General features: G+C 37.8%; 1 protein-coding gene across 1 annotated transcript; it reads right to left on the reverse strand.

Annotated features, from left to right (window-relative positions):
• Nucleotides 1-1,022: 1,022 nt before the first annotated feature.
• On the reverse strand, nucleotides 1,023-16,768 carry ISL1 (ISL LIM homeobox 1). The gene is made up of 6 exons (XM_030192236.1): nucleotides 16,481-16,768; nucleotides 15,501-15,690; nucleotides 9,862-10,121; nucleotides 6,718-7,004; nucleotides 4,089-4,256; nucleotides 1,023-1,969 (listed from the first exon to the last, which is right to left on the reverse strand). The coding sequence occupies exons 1-6, from the start codon at nucleotides 16,506-16,508 to the stop codon at nucleotides 1,853-1,855; spliced, it is 1,050 nt and encodes a 349-aa protein (XP_030048096.1). The 5' UTR covers nucleotides 16,509-16,768; the 3' UTR covers nucleotides 1,023-1,852.
• Nucleotides 16,769-16,955: the final 187 nt, after the last annotated feature.

Raw genomic sequence — 16,955 nt, forward strand, 5'->3', positions numbered from 1 at the left:
AAAATTTGTCAGCGTGACTGCAAAATTTTGACACATTGTTAATTGTATCATTTGAATAATGTTATTTTACTGTGTTTTACCTCAAACATTTTTATCATGCAAAAATTGCTAGGTAGTAATGTTAAAATGTTAGTAAAATGAACATAGCTTAAGATAATTAAATGTTATTTAACAGTAATATATAAGTAAATAAGTACGTAAAATTTCTCATTGAAATTCAAAGTGGTCGCTGAAAAAAACTGCAAAAAACTTGTAGAAGGTTACTTTTTTTTTCTCATTCTGTAAAGGACCTATGTTAAAGCTTTAGCAGTCCAATTGTTAAACATGTATGAGGGCAAACCTAGTACATTGTTTATGTATACTTGCAACCCACTGTTTAATGTCCTGTGTTCAACTGAGGTGCAAAGTCCGTTATGAGGAAGGAAGCAGTGGTTTACAAACTGAACTCTTATTTGTAATAAAATAACGAACCCACAATTCTGCTATTATTTACAGATTTAGGGTCCTGTTTACTAAGCAGCATTATAGGTGCGTACACTTTTAACGCGTGTTAACCATGTACGCACGTTAACCATGTACGTGCCTACAATATCCCTGTAGACGCCTACATGGCTACCACGCTTTCTAAGTGTAGGTGCACTAAAAATACTAAAGCACCTTAGTAAACAGGGCCCTTAAATATGAAACTTTTTCAGGTATTTAAACAATTTCTAAATATGGAACAGAGGATAGGGGACTTTGACTGTAGTAATCCCATTTGTCAGACATTTGTGAAATATATATGTCTACATATGGTGCTTTTATTGCACATAATATTTAAGGAAAATGAAGACAACACACAAAATTTGATATAGAATTCAAAGACCACAGTACAACCTTTATCTTTCTTCTCTTTTTTGTTTTTACTTCAGCTAACAAAAAATATAGTTAAATGACAATGGCAAGTCTTCTGACAATAAATAATAAATTACTTTAAAATTTTGCAATGCAAAAGCAAACAAAAAATTTTTTTTCTTTATTTCCAGTGAGAGAAAGAAAAAAAAAATTGAGTCTTTTAAATCAATAACTATACACATCTTTGGGGGAAAACGTTCTTGGATGTACATGTTGCACACACAGTCCCAAGCTTGGTGGCAAAAGAGGTATACCATGTTGTAATGCTTTCTAGAGTTGGTTTAGAAAAACAAAGCTAAAAAAATTCCTTTAAAGCAAAGTTTTCATTGTCCTCTCATCATCTTTGAGAGAAAGAGAGAAGAGAGAAGGGAAAGGATCTCAAAAATAAAACCAAAAGCCCAGTTACATGCTATAGGAGACACAGCTTTAATCAACCTTTTGTGACAAGCCATCTATGAACAGTGCAGACCAATGTAGCTTTGGCTTCCAGTCGGCATCCCTTGAGCAATTGTCCATAGTGCTTGGAGCTATTGTCTGTTAGTTAACTTTCAAACCTAGTGGAGCTCCTGTTTGGCAAGGCAATGATCAACTGATGTTCAATAAATAAAGAGCACCATGAGGATGGCTTCTGAAGCCTATCTCCTTTTAGCTGTGCAGAGGGGAACAATCTCTAGCTTTTGAGATCCACAGTCATAAATATATGGGGTTAAAAAAAAACAAAACAGTTTTCAGTACTCCTCTGATTATTGGCCATTAGGGGGCCAGTTTTCCATTTTCCATTAAGATCCCATGATTGTCTTCACAGTGTTACTACCATTCCACCAGTTCATTAATACAGCTTCATTTATTAGATAGAACTTCCTTTCCTGTATATTCAGTTTTGCATTAAATGGGTCACTAAATACTTGATTTGGAGTCCAATGTTATATTTATCACAGGAAATTAGAGTCCATATCCCTCATGCCTCAATTGGGCTGGCTACCATGCTGTTAGGTGTATCTGGAAGCTGAGAAGACATTGATTCTACTTCACTTCCGGTGGAATTGGAGCCTGGACCTCCTTCTGAAAAATTAACCTGCAGAAAACAGGTCTTCAATTAAAAGCAGTAGAAGGGAATGAATGTAATAGAACTTATCATTTTTTTGTACAATCACTGTAAAAAGCATACAACACTGTTCTAAACTTGGTCAGTTCTAAATCTAAGGGCCCTGTTTAATAAGCTACGCTACAGGTATATCAGCATTTTTAGAACACACTAAGCATTAGTACATGCCAAAAATGTTAGAGCACCTTAGTAAACAGGGCCCTAAGAAACATCACTTTATTGTATTGTATTACTCTGATGCATCCCATTTTAACCTCAATTTTTTTAATACTTTATAGAAAACTGTAGGAGCAAAGTTTACATTTTTTCTATAAATATAGCTAACTCATTTCGAATAATTTCCATGGAGTAGATAATCAGTGTTTTAAATTTCTCATAAGTTTTGTTTATTTACCATTTTAACTTATATCAGCATGAAAATATTGCTACCTACACTAGAAAACATATTTCTAATTTTCTTAATGGCAATTAATAGTCTTCTATTATAATTAGAAATCATATATTTTTCACATCCAATGGCAGTTAATTTTATCCAGCATGGTAGTGTAAATGTATGGACAGTCATTATTTGGTACTATCCATCATAGTTAATGTTTTCCCTCTTGCCACAATATAATACAGTACATTCTGTATATATTTATTGGCTTAATATCAATCATCTATCTAATGCCTCAATATGAATGCAGTAATACCTTTTGTTACTTTTGATTGATGTTATCTTTAAAGATATACACTGAAAATATTTTCTTTCTGACTTGGGTTCCTTATCATATTTCTTATCTGAAAGGAAATACTGCCCGTAAGATTGGCATTCATCTAAATATCAAGAATGTATTTATCTTCTTGGTCTCTTATCTCACAGCAGTTCATGTACCATTTACACTTTGCAGGTACAGTCAGACTTGGTTAATCCATAACTGCGTAATTCTGATGTCTACCAACATGAAATGCATTGCCAATAACAAATCTTTAGTTCTCTAAATTGCAAGAGTGTTGATTTATTAAATGTCTGACAGTTTTGTTCCCTGCAAAACTGATAGGAGGTTTACAAGTCAATAAAATCCCATCATTTTTAAGGGGAAGAACACAGACACCAACTTCATTTAAATCAACCCACATATAGGTCTAGATTCTACATATGTTGCCTGAAAAATCTGTGTGGGAAAAAAATAAGACTAGGTGTATTCTCTAAAGTACGCTTAAATTTTACAGAATAGGTTTACATTTCCGCACAGTATATAGAATACGCCGAGCACCTCTCTATGCGACTAAATTTGGTCATGGCCATTTACACCATGTTTTACTTGGCGTAAATCCTGATTTCTAAATTAGGCGTAGAATGGGTGCATTGTATAACAACGCACATAGATTTTAGAAACGCCCATGCAATACACATAACCATGCCCCCTTTTCAACTATGTGACATAGAATTTACGGACATCGTGTTACAGAATATACTTAAGGCCCTGTTTACTAAGCCAAGCTATAGGTGTGCTAGCGTTTTTAGTGTGCACTAATGCTACAGACACCCATAGTAATATATGGGTGTCTCTAGTGTTAGCGTGTGCTAATTTTAGTGCACACTAAAAATACTAGCACGTCTTAGTAAACAGGGCACTTAGTGAGTTGTGTACATAAATCTTAATTACTGCTAATTAGTGCTGATAATTGCTTGTTAACATCAAATTAACAGCACTGATTAGCTAGTTAATTAATTTACATGCATTGTTTTATAATACAATTAGATTTCCATATAAAAATTAAGGCACAATATATAGAATTTCAGGGATATTGTTTGCCCTGTTCATTTTTTTTCAGAAACATATCATTACAGTCAAACATATATTACCAAGAAAGCTACAATGCAATTGATTAGTACTTGAAAAAGAGAGCAAGAAAAGGTGTGAAAGCAAAGAACAGAAATATTGTCCCAGCCCATAGTTAACCCTGATAGTGGCTTATCTATGTAATTGAACCAGGTTTCAGAAAATCCAAGTTTTTTTTTTTTCTGGTCACCCCTATCAAAGCAGAAGCATCCTACTTTCTTGTGCAATTTTTTGACATTCACCGTCTGAGAAGTGGCTCTTACCAGTTGTTGAAATGCAGGCTGATCTATGTCACTCTGCAAGGCGAAGTCACTCAGTACTTTCCAAGGTGGTTGGTAACTCTGTACCTCCACTGGGTTAGCTTGTAAACCACCATCATGTCTCTCAGGACTAGCAGCCACCATAGGGGTTCCTGTCAGCCCTTGAATATTCTGTAAACAAGTGCCAGAAGAAGTCAATAAGCTTTGATAAGTTCCTGCAGCTAACTGTTGAGTAAACAGTTCCATTTCTATCTTATCTTTTTAGCCATCTCGTATTTGGATTCTTAATCATCTCCTTGAATATAAATCCCAAAATATTGAATGTTTTCAACAATCTGCACGTGTCATCTCAATTCTTAGCTGGTTAATTGTTAAGGAGTTAACACTTGGAGCTGGGACCCATTCTACCAGGCTTGCACCCTCCCCCACCCCTACCCCTCCAAGTCACTTTTGCAATCTCACCATATCTCCTCAATCAATAACTCAGGTGCACGCAATTGTGGGATAACCATAGGCCACAGCTTGATTTATTAACAACTTTTAAACTACAGCTACAGTTGTCAAAAGCATAACATCAACAGCTGCCCCCACCGCAGCTCGCCATGATAGCAAAGTAGTAACTTCCGCTTCCTGCTGTTGCCACAACTCTTCTTCTTCCCGGCTCCACCCTAACAGCAAGAGCCCTGGCCTGTGTGGACCTCCACTCATTTATTCTGGGTCAACCGACCACTTTTAATGACCTGGCTCATCTCCCATGAGCCATTGCTTCTGTAGCTCGGGTTTTTGCTGCTGCGACAATCCAAAAGCACTCCACCTAAATATAAAACTACAACACAAAAGTTGAGCCTCGCCCCTCCAATTCAAATGAGTGGGCAGGGGGATGGGAAAAGCTGCCTCCGAGGATCAGGAAAACGCCCTGAACCTCGGAGGAAGTGCCAGCTTTATTCCCTCCCAGCAACCTGCCCATAGTAACCTCTCCTCCAATCATCTCTCAGAAACAAGCTAAAGGGCAGGCCGGCTTCTTTTAAGCCAGCCAATAGTCTCTGCCCCTGAGACCGCCAGACATGAGTGCCGCCACCCCCCTACTATCCTCCCGCCCTGAGCCTTCCTGAATGGGTCCAGACCATGTTACTGGGCCTGTTAAGACAGGCTCTCAGGCCTTTTCTTTATAACTAAAATGAAAATGAAAGCTCACCACATGTCTTTTGTGCATTGATTAGTATCAAAACAAATCTGACATATACTGAGGCCTACATTCATCATTCCAATTTTCATAATGGTGACAATGCTACGCAACTCTAGTTTGGTTTTGAGGAAGATGGTAAAGGCAACAACACAATATTGAACTGTACTACTTACATTGTGAGACCAAATGCCCTAAATTTCTGTTAACTAGGAGGCCTTATGAATAAAATATTTCCAAGGGGAACTAGATTGAGTGATCCTAACAGCCTCCTACCTACAGTTTGATAGAAAATATGCAATTGCTTACCTATAAAAATAGCATTTTGGAATATCGTTTTAATAAAACAAAGCTGTAATATTTTTACAAAAACTTGTCTTATTTGCATGCTAGATTTTTTCCCCCTGAAAATAGCTATTATATGAGAAACAATCATTTAGGGAGTTTGTTATTATTTTATGTGCACTCTAACACTGTTCTTATGGTTTGCTGTGTGTGTAGATTCAATAACCCATCATAAAATATTTTCTATATCAATGTTGAACATGATACATTATTTTGGCTCTAATGCCAGTGCAGCAACAAGGACCATTTTACTAAGCCATGTAGGTGCCTATACTCGCTCAACGTGCATCAATTTTGAGTTACCACCTGGTTACCATGTGGCCATTGCGGTAAGTTCATTTTTGATGCGCGTCTGCTACACATGCCGGAAAATATTTTTATTTTCTGGCGCACAGGCGATAATGGGGCATTAATCGGCATTTTACACACATAGACCATTACCGCCCGGTTACCATGTGAGACTTTACCGCTAGGTCAATGGCTGGCGGTAAGGTCTCAGACCCAAAATGGACATCCATTTTCAGCAAAAACATTTTTAAAGGAATTTTTTACAGGTGCGCTGAAAAATGATTCTGCGCACCTCCAAAACATGTGTCTACACTACCGCAGACCATTTTTCAGTGCACCTTTGTAAAAGGGCCCCTCAGTGAAACGTTATAGTGCCTTTCAATCATACCACTCTAACAGCTTATAATCAAGGGCAAGGTCACAAGCCATAGCTGGATTGCAGTTACCACAGTATCTGGGAAAGATATCTGACTTTTAAAAAGACAGCTGCTTTTCTGCTATGATCACAAGCACTGTTGCCCATCTTTAATGTACCAAGTAGCATTCACCGAAACATCATGCTGTATCAACTAGAATAACCTGCCTCCCACCTGCCTGGATAGCACCTGGAAACGCGAATAACATAGCCTCAGAAAAAGCCTCCACAAACATAGTTATTATTGCACTGCCATTGGGTAGATTAATGTATTTTATGATGACGATGATGATGATAATAACAATAACAATAATAACAACAACAATAATAATAATAATAATTATTATTATTATCATGTTGATGTTGCTCTAAAGAAAGAGGCCTTTTAAGCAGCCACTTACAGTTTTGTCATTAGGTTGTTGCTGTTGAATCTGTTTCATCAAGATGCTTCTTTTTTTGTCCTTGCAGCGCTTGTTTTGAAACCAGACTCTGATGACTCTGGGACTGAGGCCAGTCATTTCTACTAGCTGCTCCTTCATGAGTGCGTCCGGTCTGGGGTTGGCATTGTAGCAGGTTCTCAAGGTGTGAAGCTGTTTCTCATTAAGGACGGTCCGGACGCGTGTGGTCTTCTCTGGCTGCTTATGGACATGTGGTCGAAGAGCTGGTTGCCTTGCAGAAATAGGTTCTGCTGTAGAAAAAGGGAGAGGAGGATAAGAGTTTTTAGATGTAAAGAAGGACGATATATTGAGAAATAGAACACACAGAAAAATACTAACTTTGTACAGTCCAGAAGTATGGAAATAATGATCTTTGTTTCTTTGGGAACTAGTATTCATGGAGGATAAATATGCCCAGTCCTCTTGAATATAGGTTTAGAAGTGGACTGGGGGGGGGGGGGGGGGGGTGATATGAAATCTGTATATAAAGGTAGATTCTGAAAATGGTGCCCAAGGTTAGGCATTGGGATGATCCATGCAAATTCTGTATAGGTCGCACAGTGCAGAACACCAGCATAGCTTTCATTTCCATGACTAACTCTGGGCCTGAGCATTTATGCCTGACAAAAGCTGGTTTAAAGACTCGAGCCAAGCTCTTGGCGCTTTCCCCTAGATTCTATAAAGGGTGCCCAAAGTTGTGCCTAATCCTGAGTTGCTTGTGGAAATAATTTGGCTAACAAATTAGTGCCTATAATTGTGTGCTAACAACCAATTATTGGCATTAATTGACAACATTTTAGGTAAGATCTGCATGCAAATCTTATGTTGCGCATATCAAAAGGGGTTGTGGCTATGGGAGGTGCAAGGGCGGGTCAAGAGCATTCCCTAAAGAAGCACACAGTATTACAGAATTCTGGGGCTTAACGCCCATCTTGGTTGTCCGCATTTATACCAAGTTTCAGTAGATGAAACTTTGGAGTCCAAAGCTAGGCACGGGATCTGTGCTTAAGCACTCTTCTATTTATTTATTTATTTGTTTGTTTGTTGCATTTGTACCCCACATTTTCCCATCTATTTGCAGGCTCAATGTGGCTTGCATAGTACCGTCAAAGGCATTTGCCCAGTCGGTTGATAACAAGTACAAGGTTGAAAAGTGATCGTGTGAGGTATATGTGGAGGGTCGGGAGGGATGAAGATTGCGTGTTGTCCAGTACGGTCAAAGTCATGCTGTGTTGCTGGGTGAAGAGGTTTATGTGGAGTTGTTGAGGTAGGCCTGTTTGAAGAGGTTGGTTTTTAGTGGTTTCCTGAAGTTCAGGTGGTCGTGGATTGTTTTCAGGGCTATAAAGGGAGTACACCCTCTTGTTCTTTTATCTTGGATCTTATATCTTTATATTGTGGACGAAAATTAAAACTTTTTATTTTCATGAGTTGTTGATTACTTGTATATTTTAGAGTGTTTTCTTTCATGTGTCCTGGCATTGTGATACTGTTTGGATATTGTGTATTAATTTGCATTAAAAAAGGGAGTACACCCTTTATAGATTAGCACGCTATGCAAATGGCTTTTTTGGCACCCAAATTTAGGCACCATTTACTGAATCTACCCCTTAATTTCTGGGAACGCCCTTGATCTGCCCATGCCCCTCCCATGGTCATACCCCCTTTTTGAGTTTCTGCTATGAAATGTAGGCACACATTTTATAAAATAAGGCGCAGGGCAAATCCGCACATTCCCCCGGATTCTATAGTGTGCCTAGAGATCTGCACCAAAATCCAGGCGTATTCTATAACAACTCATATTGGCTTAAGAAGCTAATCAGCATTGTTAATATCACTTGACAAGCAATAATAAGCACTAATTGCCAATAAGTATAATTTACACGCACAGCTCGCTAAGCATGTTCTGTAATGAACTGTGCCTAAATTCTAATTTGTGCAGTTCAAAAGGGGTGTGGCTATGGATGGGGAAATGGGAGTTTTATGGCCATTCCAAAATTTACACACATAGTTATAGAATATGGCCTAATATGTGTAAATTTACACACACAGATTTATAGCACATTTTCATTGGTGTAAATGGAGGTGTGTAGTTTTAAGTGCTGGGATATCAATTAAGCATATTCTATATACCATACCTAAAAGTAGGCACACTTATAGAATACACTTATGCAGAAATGTTTACCGTGCAGATTTTTTAGGCACCATATATAGAATCTGGCCCATTACTCCAAATTGCTGCCAATTAATTGCTTGTTAACACCAATAATTTATTGTTATCACCTAATTAGCTCATCAGTTTACATGTGGATCTGCTTCTGCACCCATATTTGGGTGACCTATGCAGAACCCAGGAGATAATATTCTAGGAACTGATTTTCACAAGAACTTTGAGTGTCATCCTATGGTTTTAATTGCACTTTTAATATCTGACTGAAAGTGTGCTAAGTACAGTTAAGGACCTATATACACAAAATAAACGTGTTTAAAAAAAGTTAGCAAATTCTATCTGGTGGAAAGTGAATAAAACTAAGATGAAATTCTCACCAAATCACATAAACCGCTTCAGGAAGGCAGGATCACTTTAAAGGCAATTACTGAAGATTAGCTTGTTGACAGTTTTAAATTACAGACTAAGTGCTGGCATGCAGTTAATGAAGTCTCTTTCTAGTTTCAGGATAGGTTTTAAGAAATAGATACATAATTTAAAAAAAAAACTACTTGTTTTAACTATCTGAAAGGACTTAATGAAATGGGGATTTGTATTTTAAGATCAAAATATAAACTAACCTGCCCTTAACATTTTCCCAGTTGCTTTGGGTCAGCTCTAGGATATAGCAAATGTATCATCTTTCACAGTTCCCGCATATACTGTCCACTGATCCTCTCCTGGACATGTACAACCCTTTACAATGCTACCCAGCAGGCAAATGTCCACTGCCAACCAAGTCCTCTCTAACTTCTTTTGTACTGCAGCTCTTGTTCTCTCCCTCCCCTTCCCTCCCCCTTCCTTGTGTGCTACTGCAGTTTCTGCTTAGTGCCTGCAAACACAATGTTCAGTTCCTGCTCCTTCTGGCAGACTGCTGTTATAATGTAATGCTGGCAAAGTACCTGCCATCTGCAGAGGTCTGGCAGGGTGAAGTGGGCTGAGGGGGTCGCTCGACCCTAGGCTGGCCCTCTCCACCACGTCGTGATCGGCTCTGCAGAAAAGGCCATCCTCCCTCAGTGCAAACTCGTCCCCAGGGATGAGCTGGTGGCTGCAGGCCACACAGCGGAAACACTCAATGTGATACACCTTGGAACGGGCCCGCATCACAAAATCATTCTTGCTGAAGCCGATGTTACACTTGGCACACTTGATTCCATATAATCTACCCAGGATGGCCGACCGGGGAAAGGAAAAGCAGGGAGGGGGGAAAGACAAAAGAGAGGACATGAGAAATACATTATAAATCCCCTTCCCTAAACAAATAAATTTGAAATACAATTGCTTGCACTGAATATTGTAACTGAATTTTACATTATATGTTATGGCAGAAGCAAGAAAATAAGTATAGGTATCTGATAGGGCCTTCATCAACCCAACTGCCCCAAAAATATGCATCATACTGCTATTCAGTCTGAGAAGAAAAGTATGAAATATAAGACTAAAAAGAAACCTAGTTATCTTCCAACCCACTTCAGAAAGTGATTCAATTATATAAGTAGGTTTGGGGCATGTTAATTCTAATCAGCCCTTAAATACCAGCAGTAAAGAATACCTAGGGATAATCAAATGTTTTCCTTGGTTATTTTCTCTTTATTACACAGACACACATAAAATCCCCCAAAGTGACAACAGGAATAGGAAATATATGCAAAATGTTCCCTTTTGTAAGTTCATCTGTGGTTCAATATCTTCAAGCAATAATTCCAACAGCCCTTGAAAAGCTTGAAGCCAACCACAGGGATATGAAAGGCAATGGATGCTCCCCAAAGCACACCATCACGTCTGTCCGGCTAAGAAAAAGACATAATTATCTGGAACCATTTGTCGCCTAGAAAAAGTACTTCAGCTGGCTATATGTGGTGTCATGTCCTACTCACTTTTCCTATAATTATTTTCCTATGGTCGTTTACAACAAGAGAAGAAAAAAATGAGAAGTTTTTAACAGACCCCTCCACCCCCCAAAAAAAATGCTCATTCACGCCTGTCTAATAAGAAAACGAAAGAATTTTAAACATTTTCCTAAACTCCTCCTCCCCATTAGAACCTCACATGCTGAATCCATAATCATGATTTTTAGACAGATGGCAGTTCTAAGTAAGTTTCTTCAAATCCCTTTGATATGTCGCATATTATGAGTCTGATTTCAGAAGAAAACTGAGAAGCCTGAATTCCATGGGCTCAGGTTTCACAACATTTTGTTAATCACTATTTTTTCAAACTGAAAAATTTACAGATAGAAAACACACACACACAACATGTAAAATATAGACTGAATAGTATGACAACTAACATTGCAATTTTTACAGAGAGCAAACTAAGAAGTTCATTCTTCCCAATTCAGTATTATGTCCTGTAGACTCGCCCCAGTCCTCGATGCTTACTTTAAGCTTTCCCCAAATAAAACACCTTGAATTCTGCTACAGTAAAGTCAAATTCTTGCAGTGTTATTATTATGCACTAGTTTGTACAATGGCCCATTTGAATCATTTGGGTAGTGTTTTATATCTGTCAACTAATACAGAATACCTAGGGCAACTTTTCTCTATATTACTTGAACTAATTTATTTATTTGTTGCATTTGTATCCCACATTTTCCCACCTCTTTGCAGGCTCAAAGTGGCTTACAATACACCATGAGTAGTGGAAGAATGCTAGAAAATAAACATTTAGTATTACAGAAGGATCTTGGTCAGCATGATGATAATAAAACAAAGTTATAGTATACAAGCAGATATTATGAAACAGTTCTGAATATAAATGGGCGAGTTGTGCATATTCACATTGGTTGATCTTTGTGGAAAAACATGTTTGCCACATCTAGACAAAAGAATTTCTTATATGAACTTCCAATATGGAAAGACAACCAGATCAATGCAAACATGTGTTTGCAGAAAGTACACTTCCATACATCTGCATCCATTCCCATTTACATATTTTAATTATACATATATGGAATTTATATGTGAGTTTATATTTTATTCCATCTGGATAGTTTACTGAAAATATATTTAATTACTGTAAAATAAAACAGTGATTCAAAGGATCATTGTAATATATATCCATCTGTATGTCATCAAATAATATCTATAGAAAAAAAATAGTATAAATAATTACTATATAATGGCTGCAGCATTAAGATTATTTCATCTTCATGGTGGTTATGTATAACAATAATTATTACCATAATTACTCATCTAACCATAGAAACTCTTGGATGTAAAAATATGGGATTGAATATTCCTGACAAATATTTGACAAACAGGTTCAGCCCCTGTGAATGAAAAACCCTAACTTTTAGGACAATGACTTATATCTGGAAGTGGTTACAGATTTAACATTTCAAATAATAAAAAAATTGTTAAGAAAATATTTCCCCCTCCCCTCCCTGTTTACTAAGCTGCACTAGCGGCTGCCATGCATTAATGCTGACACAGCCCATTCACTTTGAATGGGCTATGTCGGCATTGCTGTGCAGCAGCCATTAGCGCGGCTTAGTAAACGGGGGGGGGGGGGGGGGGGTTGATGTTTATTAAGCCTGTTTAATTTAACACCTACTGCATGGAATGTGAAATATACTCAAGTTGTCTTTTAAACTAGGTAACTATATAGCAGTTGTAAAGTATACCATTATGTACACTGTACGTTTGCAGAACTACGCTGAACAATAAAGTTTAAAAACAAGGGGTTTTTTTTCCCCATCACAGACAAGCCTGCAAAATAATGAACCTATTCTGAGAAATTATAGTTAACACCTAGAGCATAAATAGTGTATAATATATATTGAAATATGTCAAGGATAGCAGACAGTGAAAAATTTAACTTTATTAGATGTTTACAGAAAACAATTTAAAAATTACATTTCTGGCCATGCCCCATTTATTTATTTATGTATTGGGATTCATTTACTGCCTTTTTGAAAGAATACACTCAAGGTGGTGTACAGTAAGAATAAATCAAACATAAGCAATAGACAATTACAATAGTAAAATATATTCAAATAACAATCAAAGTAGGACATAGTATACTACTTATAATGTCAACACAATTGTTTCATTTACAATGAGCGATTAGTATAGCTCAGATTAAAGGAAGTGAAACTAAAAAAAATCATCAAAACCTCTAAACACTTCAGCCAAATAATAATTACAAAATCCCCCCATGTTAGTCAAAAATAGTATCAAAATAATAATTTTTATAAATATATTTTTCATCATTTCTTTTCAATAAATAAATTTGGTGGAACAATCATAGCACAGGCATTGATTCATGCCCAATAAATGCAGCTCATTCGTTTTTACTGCTTTAATCTGGTTATAATAATAAGTCCCACTTTTTCTACAAATTCATCTTTAAAACATTCTTTAAACATTTATCCTTCAACATTATCTCATTTGTGCAAAAATTCTCTTCAAGAAACTTTATATAAATAGATCTTATCCGGCCATCACTGTTCCTTAGAAAAAGGATACAGCACATACAATTTCATAGAAAAACCCAGCACGATCATGTTTTGAGGACATGGTTGTATAATGCTACCAAATTTAGGGGGTCTTTTACATTAGCCCAAAGTGGGCTTACTGATGCTAATCCAGAACTCTCTCCGACCCAACGCAGCTGCCGCAGGTAGTTCCAGCTAGAGCACGCGCCATTTGGGGTGCTCCAGAATTTTTTTCTATAGCACAGCGCTAACCGAGCAGTAATTGGGCATTGCTTGGTTACCGCCGGGTTACCAAGAGAGCCCTTACCCTCACCTCAATGGGTGGCGGTAAGTGCTCCCTACCGCATAGCCAGTCGTTAAGTGTTATCTTACCATGTGGCCATTTTTGGGGAGGCATTTTACCCACTGCAGTAAAAAATAGGCCCTGGCACATAGGGAAAACAGCCCCTGCCACTACTGCAGGACCCTTTTTCCTGCAGCTTAGCAAAAGGCCCCCTTAAGGCATCACAGGAATTTGTTTTAGAAAAAGCTTCTCTCTTTTAGAGAATGCATACTTGGGTCCTCTGTATTTACTCCAGGGCAGCAAAACTGACTTACGATTATAACCAGATTAAAGAAGTAAATGAAAGCGCTGTGTTCAGTACTGCCACTGTGCAGGTAGCACATGGCAAAATATCATTACTGCACCATGCGCTGAGCCACCCTGCAGTAGTACTGTGCTTGCTGCGTGGTATTTCCCACGCCAGAAAAGATTTTTCTATTCTCTAGATGGGGGGGGGGGGGGGGGGCGGAGAGTAGACATGCCCAGCAGAAAGTGGCCATTAGCACACACTGTCCGATTATTGCCGGGTTGACAATTGAGCTCTTACCGCCTTCTAAATAGGAGGAAGTAAGGGCTCCAGCAGTAACTTGCTGTGCACTAATATTTTTTATTAGTGTAAGGCAATTTACAATTTTCAATTAAAATAAGGGAAATTCCTGCTGTCATAAAAGTGGCCTCAGAACGCAATCATTTTCATGCGTCCACATTACCACAGGCCACTTTTTACCACGGCTTTGCAAAAGGATCCCTAAATGAAAGTACTGAATTTATTGGGTATGACTCATTGCCCTTGATATGATGGTCTTATGACACTAAAAATTAATAAAAAATATTTATAAACATCATTATTATTTAGAGGTTTTTAAAAATATAACCTAGTTTTTGTCAAATTATTATTTAATTGAAGTACTTTATTTGTCTTAGCCAGTGTTCTAAAAAAAAAGAAAAAAAGAACAAGCTGAGCAGAAACTAGTTAAGATTTTGAAATGGGAAAACAAGACAAAATATCAAACCCAAAGTTCTGTTTGATTTTAGGCTTGTCAGAATTGGCAACTCTCACATTTATCAGTTACCAGATTTTCATGTGAGGAAGGAAGCAGTTCCATTATCTAAATATACCAATTGTTTGTGGCCAGATGATGGGCAATTTGATCTGCTCTAATTCATCAGAACAGATAAGATAAGAATGAAAGGACAGTCAGATATCACCAAGGGTTAATATTTAAAAAGATTAAATGTCAGTAATTTTAGAAAATAAATATTTTACCCAATTTTATACTATTGGATAAAAAATGTTTTATTTACATAATTCATTAGTTTTGTTAAAATGAATCTTACAATAGGCAGGTTTTCATTTTTTACTTTTGGAATTTGAACTGTATTTATGCCAAGGGCGAGTGTCTGCTGCTTTTATATCCATTCAACTTAAGAGTTATGTACCTTCGGGCTGCATTTCTCCTTTTCCATTTTAAACAGTCTCTTCCACCTGACCCTACGACTTTAAGTTTTATTTAAGATTAATTATTGCAAATTTAAAGCAATTATTTTCTACAGACCAGGCGTTTCCTATTGTGGGCAAACGTGAATTTCTTTTTTTTTTTCAGGCTCGTCCGAACCATGTTTTATATTTACAGAATAAACTTTTTAATAAGATTCCCAGACTTGTGCAATCCACTTAGTCCAAAAATAATGGTGGTGGAGTGAAATACAGAAACCACAAAACTACATATGCGAGAAAAAACAAATCTGGAGAGAAGGAAAGAGCAGAGTAAGAAGCGTACCTGATATAGTCTCTTTTACAGTACGTTTTACCATCCCTAACAAAGCACGTACAGGTCTCATCCAAATACTGATTACACTCTGCACATTTCAAACACGCCGCATGCCATTCCAAATCCGGAGAAACCCGCAGAATATACTGATCATGAATTTGATTGCCGCAACCAACACACAGGGAAATCAGACGTTTTTCTGAAATGAAAATAAATACATGATTGACTAATCGTTTACTCTCCTACAGAGATAAACACACTTTTAGTGTCGTTTCCTTACAGGGCGTGATCTCAGAGAGGCTGTATTTCTTTTTTTTTTTTTTTTTTTTAAAGAAGGCATTAAAAAAAATATCACACACACACTTTTAGATGGTAATTGAAGTGTGCCATCAAAATCTTGACTCAGAAAGCAGAAGGAACAGAGGTACTATGCTAACTTGAATGGATGGTTTATGGTTTTGTTCCAAATCTAGCACACCGTCAAAACTGGGGCTTTGTACACTTCATTTGCCCATAATATTTGGTAGCTTCATAGAGCAGTGTCAGAAAAATGGGAGTATTTGAATAGAGAAACACTAATTGAATGCATGGTCATTTTTTTTGCACAGAGCTCTCCAATTTAGAAGAGAACTAGAGACTGGGAATAGGATCAAAATTCATTTCAGTTGTCTCTTGTTCTATTTTACACAGAACAAGATCCCCCTGACTGTAAATCTAGATGTTTTAGGCAAACCTGCACAGATAACAAGGCATTACCTCCCAGGTCAATCAACACAGTAGTTGTAGAATTGAAAGACATTTTGCCAATACGGCTGAGGACTTCGAGACTCATAAAGATACAGTGATGTTCTGAACGCTTAAACCCAGCAAGCATGCACGCCCTCCCTCTCTCAAAAGAGATGGATCAGGAACGCAAGCTATTCCATTTGCAACACAAGCCACGATAGCACACGGATAGAAACAAGGTAAAAAAAAAAATTGCAGCTTACTTTTTTGTGGGTCTCCCATATCTCCCATATCTGTGAGAGGGTGTAGTGTCCACAATGAAATGGTGCACGGTGCTTTTAGCCCCTAGAGGAGGTCTGGCTGCTGTTTAACATGGGGGAGTACTGTGAATGCTGCAGGGGTGAGAGGTGCTGCTGTGCTGCACTCTTGCTGATCAATCCAGTTTCGTCAGTGTGGGAAAGGGGAAGAGGAGCTGCAGTGCTGGACTCGGAGCACATCGGACACTCTCTTCCTTATCTCTTACTCAAACTTCTCGGCTCCAAGTCAGCTCAGTCTCCATTGGTTTGACGTAAAGCGCAGCGATGTCAGGGCTGCTCCCAGCTGATTGGCTGGGTCCAGCACGGAGCAGCTGTTCTTATTATCACATTTCAAGCCCTGCAGCTCTGTGTACTGCCGTACAATCCACAGTCCTCTGTACTAAGAGATTCACTTGTGACTTTTTCTCTCTCAGTACGCATT

This window comes from Microcaecilia unicolor, chromosome 2 (assembly GCF_901765095.1).
Source record: "Microcaecilia unicolor chromosome 2, aMicUni1.1, whole genome shotgun sequence".
Classification (NCBI taxonomy): Eukaryota; Metazoa; Chordata; class Amphibia; order Gymnophiona; family Siphonopidae; genus Microcaecilia; species Microcaecilia unicolor.